This window comes from Oratosquilla oratoria, chromosome 7, assembly GCF_046742065.1.
Source record: "Oratosquilla oratoria isolate Oo_2021 chromosome 7, ASM4674206v1, whole genome shotgun sequence".
In the NCBI taxonomy this organism is placed as follows: Eukaryota; Metazoa; Arthropoda; class Malacostraca; order Stomatopoda; family Squillidae; genus Oratosquilla; species Oratosquilla oratoria.
The window spans coordinates 77,681,748-77,687,305 of record NC_134783.1 but is presented as its reverse complement, the minus strand read 5'-3'; the positions used below and the strand labels follow the sequence as shown (position 1 = coordinate 77,687,305).

Below are 5,558 nucleotides of genomic sequence, written 5' to 3'. Positions count from 1 at the left end.
TCACTACGTGGCCACTTCACCTGAGTTGTTTCTTGGTGATACAGGCTTCAATACTGGTAGGTTTTGCTTCTTGCAGTACGCTTAAGTTGGTCCTTCTGTCTTCCCAGCTGATGTTAAGGATCTTCCGAAGACAGCGTTGGTGGAAATTTCAAGTGTTTTCAGGTGGTGATGGTAAAAAGACCAGGTCTCAGACGCATAGAGGAGCGTTGGGATAACAACGGCTCTGTAAACCATGAGGTTTGTGTTCTTTTGGATGTGCCTATCCCCAAAGACTCTCGTTCGGAGCTTACCAAAGGCAGTTCCTGCGCTCTTCAGACGGTGTTGAATTTCATCACTGAGATCGGCATTTGCTGAAAGATTGCTCCCAATGTAGCAGAAGTTATTTACATTTTCCAGTGATATTCCATCAAGTTAAACTGTTGGTAGATTATCACCAAAGGTGCTGGGTGAAGGCTGGTAAAGTATCTGAGTCTTCTTGATGTTGATGCTCAGTCCAAGCTTTGTATAGGAATGATGGAAAGCATTCAGTACCTGTTGGAGGTGATCCTCTCTGAGGGCTGCTACACAGTTGTCGTCAGCGTATTGGAATTGCAACAGGCTTTTTGTTATAGTTTTTGTCTTGCTTTTGAGGCGAGCAAGATTAAGTAGTTTACAATCCGTACGGTAGGAAATTTTAATATCAGGTGGAAGGTCATCTCGTATGATATGCAAAGTTGTTGCAATGAAGATGGTAAAGAGAGTTGTATCACACAGCTTTGCTTTAATCCAGAGGTGACTTTGAAGGGCTCAGAGCTGTTCCCGTTGTTCAAGACTCTGGCGACCATGTTGTCATGAAGGTGTCGGAGAATGCGGATGAACTTATCAGGGCATCCCAAAGGAGCTCTCTTGAGACACGGTCAAAAGCTTTGGAAAGGTCGATGAAAGCCATGTAGAGCGGTTGGTGTTGCTCACGATATTTTTCTTGCAGCTGGCGCAGACTAAAATTCATGTCAGTTGTGCTTCGCGTCGGTCTGAAGCCGGCCTGTGTCTCAGGAAGAATTCTCTCAGACAACGTTTTAAGGCGGTTGTTCAGGATACGGGCAAGAAGCTTTCCTGCAGTTGCCAATAAAGAGATCCCTCTGTAATTCCCGCATTCAGATCTATCTCTTTTTCGTTTGTAGAGGGCAATAATGTTGGCATCTCTGAAATCTGATGGCACATCTTCATTGATCCAGATTTTGGTCAGGAGTTGGTTGAGCTGGTGTTGGATCACATCACCACCAAATTATTAAATCTCGGCTGGGATTCCATCAGGGCCTGCAGCTTTGTTGTTCTTCATCGCCTTAATGGCATTTCTTACCTCGTCAAGGGATGGAATTTAAGCAAGAGAGTCTTCCTTTGCTTCTTTTGGGATCATGTTGAGCACCTTTCTGTCAATAGCAATTTTGTGATTGAGAAGGTCTTCAAAATGTTCTTTCCATCTGTCTCCTATTTCTGTGTCGCTTTTTAGGATGGTAGTACTGTCTTTACTCTTTAAGGGAGCATCCCCGTGTGTGGATGGTCCATAGATTTCCTTTACAGCGTTGAAGAAGCCTCTGGTGTCATTGGCACCTGCTAGCTGCTGAATCTCACACGCCTTTTCTCTCCACCACCAGTTCTTCAGGGTGCGGGTTCTTTTCTGAACTGTAGCTTTGCACTTCCTGTATTTCTTTCGTTTGGTGTCAGATTTTGGATCGTTTTAGAAGACGATGAAAGCTTTTTTTTATCAATCAGTTGTTTAAGAGTTTCATAAGAACATAAGAATAAAGGAGACTGCAAGAGACCATAAGGCCTACACTAGGCAGCTCCGTATCCATCATCACCTGTCATCCCCATCTATAAAGTTGTCTAATCGTTTTTTTTTTAAACAATTGATAGTTTCAGCGCTTACTACATGGTTACTAAGTTTATTCCATTCATCGACCACCCTATTAATAAACTAATTCTTGCCTATTTCCTTCTTAAATCTAAATTTGTCCAGTTTATACCCATAACTGCGAGTCCTGCCCTGTTGTTTTAATATGATGACCTTGTTTGCATCACTCTTGTTATAGCCTTTGATCCACTTGAACACCTCTATTAGATCACCCCGCACTCTGCGTCTTTCTAGAGAGTGTAAGTTAAGGTGCCTAAGCCTCTCTTCGTAAGGCAAATTTCCGAGTCCATGTATCATTTTGGTCATTCTTCTCTGTACTGATTCTAGTGAATTGATGTCCATTCTGTAGGACGGAGACCAAGACTGTACCGCATAGTCAAGGATGGGTCTAACTATCGCTAGATAGAGTTTAATAATTACCTCTGCACTTCTATTCGTTACCGTCCTAGCAATGAAACCTAATGCCCTGTTAGCTTTATTTCTGGCGCTAATGCACTGCTTCCCTGTTTTAAGGTCCGGACTCACCAGAATTCCCAAGTCCCTCTCGCACTCAGATTTGTCTAAAAACGTGTTATCTAAGCTGTATCTATTTTTGGGGTTGTGTAGCCCTACGTTTAACACGCTGCACTTAGATATATTGAAGTTCATTTGCCATTTCACCGACCATGATAATTAGGCGTCTTATTTTAGTGTCGTCCGGAAACTTACTAATATCAATATTTATTCCATCGTCTAAGTCGTTTGTGTACATAATGAAAAACAAGGGACCCAAAACCGAGCCCTGGGGGACCCAGCTAGTATCATTGCCCCACCTAGATTTTATTCCATTTATGGTCACCCGCTGTATTCTGTTACTAATCTAAGCTCTACTCCATTCTAACACTTTTCCTCCTATGCCATAGGCTTTGATTTTATTTAGTAGTCTCTGGTGTGGCAACTTGTCGAACGCTTTGCTAAAGTCATCGAACCAGTCTTGATGTTTCCTTTATTTGTGGCCTATGCTTTCTTCGCAAGTGTTGATGATGGCCTCTTTCAATTGGTTCCAGTCTTCTTGAACGAAATGACTAGTAGTCTTGTGCTGGAGTTTGACCTGCAAGTGTTGCTGGAAGATGTCACGAGTTCCGGGGTCTTGCAAGGCATTGATATTGATTTTTTTTTACGCTGTCTGCTTTGCCATAGTGTTTCACTTTTGGTCTGAGTTTGATCTTCATGATGGAAGTGATGAGGCGATGATCTGTCCAACATTCATCTGCTCCAGTTAAAGCTCTGGTAAGAAGCACGTCCTGCTGATCTCTGGATCTTACGATGTTGTAATCAATGAGATGCCAGTGCTTCGACCTTGGGTGTTGCCAGGAGACCTTATACTGATTTTTCTGTCGAAAAAGGGTGTTGGTTGTAACCAAGTTGTGTTCGGCGCATTTGGCAGGTAGGAAAGTTCCGTTGAGTTGGCTTTTCCCACTTCTTCCTTTCCAATTATTCCTCTCCAGAGCTCATGGTCTTTCCCGACTCTGGCGTTGAAGTTTCCCAGAAGAATGATTTTGTCGTCCTTATGTATGGCAGAGAGGGCGTTGTCGAGCTGGCTGTAGAATGCTTCTTTATCCACATCCTCAGCATTAAGGGTGGGAGCGTATGCGCTGATGAGGGTTGTGTCCTCGTTTTTGGCGAGTTGGATTCGGAGGGTCATGAGACGTGCACATATTCCAATAGGCTGCTCTGTCAGTTTGGAGAGGATGGCATTTCTTATTGCAAACCCTACCCCATGGATCCGTTGTTGCTCAGGGTCATAACCTTTCCAGAAAAAGGTGTATTGGCCACCTTCTTCTCTCAGTTGGCCTTCTCCAGCTCTCCGGGTCTCACTGAGAGCTACGATGTCAAGGTTGAAGCGTTGTAGTTCCCGGGCAATGATGGCAGTTCACCTTTCGGGTCTGTCTGAGTTGGTATTGTCCATTAAGGTCCTGACATTCCAGGTTCCAAATTTCAATGTTGTAAGACTTGATCTGTATTTTCGAACGCATGATGGTGATCCCCCTGAACGCAATAACCCAGACAGGATTTGTAATGCAGCAGACTATGTTTAGGGTACCTTTTCTAGCCCCCTCCGAAATCAGGGTAAGCAGAGTGGATCCTTAAAAGGACTGCTCAGTCGTGGATACTGCTTCCAAAATTCTTCCCTGCTGCATCCGGAAGATAGAGCGACTGACTCAGGTAACCACCGCCTCTGTGCCAGTTCTGGACTAGGAGCTTCCAGTCTACACAAAACCTGCCCCGTCACCCATCGCCGGTCGCCGGAAGACTTTGAGAAACTAGGAAGAAAAGACACACGAAGACGCGTGTACCTGCATTTGTTTAAAGTGTACCTGATGTCGCACATACGGTAAAGCACACGTAAAATTGACAAGCCAGCAACTTGATCCAATGACAAGGCAAGCCAAGACGATTGGAGTTGTTGGTTTGCTGCAGCCTTCGTCTGCCTTCGCAGCCGTTGAGTCTGGAAACTTCATCCGCCTGCTCCGCCGTTAAGGACTTACGTAACCTGCAGGCAGCAGGTGGTTTGGATGCAGAGTTTTCCTTCTCCTAGCCTTTGCCTAAAGAGCCCTACCCTACAAGGCAGCAGGGACCCTTAACAGGTACTACCACTCCGGGTGGACCTGAGAGCAATGTCTGATTAAGGGGTAGCTCCACTTTCCCCATAACTCCGAAAGTCCACAATCAGAGCCTTGACACCGGTTGCAGTTTATAGTCATACCCAGGACAATATTATATATTCCATTACCCTAATTAAGAAGAAAGTAATTCATAGGAACAAACTAAGTATTCCACACCTTCTGACATTATTATTAATTGTAACGTATAATAAGTATACCTTTCCTAATTTGGTGTTTCCTTTATCATTTCACAGAAGAGGAATATCACATATATAGTAATTAGTTTATCTTATAGATATGAGATACATTTATTAGTTTTTGTTTTTTTTCTTAGTGACTGGTGCTCCCATGCTTAGTGTCTGTTCCAGTGATAACTAGCGCGGATAACACTCGAAAGGAAGGACAAGAACTCTACCAGTTGCTTTTATTTGGTTAAGGAAACGTCCCACCATATAATGAGTAAACTAATCTATTTGTGTTGTCATATTTTGTGAGTTCATCAGGTGATTTTCGTTATCTCAGAACTTCTTCCCGTGTACATAAAATTTATAATCCATCGCAAATAACCCTATGCTACATATGATCAATTTCATTTTGTATTTATTCATTCTTTATATTCTTATATAATTTATTTAGTTATTAATTTATTTTACCTGTATTATTTTCATCTACTTATGTATTGATTTGCTAGTTTATCTATTACTTTTTTATATATATATTTATTTTAATGTTGTCATTTATGTGTTTGATTAATTAATTAATTAATTGATTTTTATTTGTTTATTTGTCTTTTTATCTATTTGTTTATTTATCTATTTATTAATGAGGTAGTGAAAACAAAAGATTAGTGGTATAGTGAATATTAGACGATTATTTTCATTCTTTAAATAATTTTCAGGAAACTATATGACAGCTGTGTATAAGTATTGTGCACATGAGAAAATAGATCGATGGCCTCTCTCCTTGGATCCATAGTTCACACAGGGCACATCCCACGTCTAGTTCACTTTCCAGATCTC

At 42.0% G+C, this 5,558-nt stretch overlaps 1 protein-coding gene across 1 annotated transcript; it reads right to left on the bottom strand.

The window, feature by feature from the left end:
• Positions 1-81: 81 nt before the first annotated feature.
• Positions 82-3,909, bottom strand: LOC143026866 (uncharacterized). The gene is made up of 7 exons (XM_076187648.1): positions 3,855-3,909; positions 3,402-3,757; positions 3,055-3,267; positions 1,406-1,636; positions 859-1,237; positions 435-758; positions 82-350 (listed from the first exon to the last, which is right to left on the bottom strand). The coding sequence occupies exons 1-7, from the start codon at positions 3,907-3,909 to the stop codon at positions 82-84; spliced, it is 1,827 nt and encodes a 608-aa protein (XP_076043763.1).
• Between the last annotated feature and the right edge of the window lie 1,649 nt (positions 3,910-5,558).

What these genes read in the sequence shown, in the direction of transcription:
- LOC143026866 (XM_076187648.1), bottom strand. Translation starts at nt 3,909, where the DNA reads ATGCGTTCGAAAATACAGATCAAGTCTTACAACATTGAAATTTGGAAC. An exon ending in CCTTTGGGATGCCCTGATAA is followed by an intron (nt 759 to 858) that starts GTTCATCCGCAT and finishes TCTGGATTAAAG; the next exon opens with CAAAGCTGTGTGATACAACT. An exon ending in GCCTTCACCCAGCACCTTTG is followed by an intron (nt 351 to 434) that starts GTGATAATCTAC and finishes GCAATCTTTCAG; the next exon opens with CAAATGCCGATCTCAGTGAT.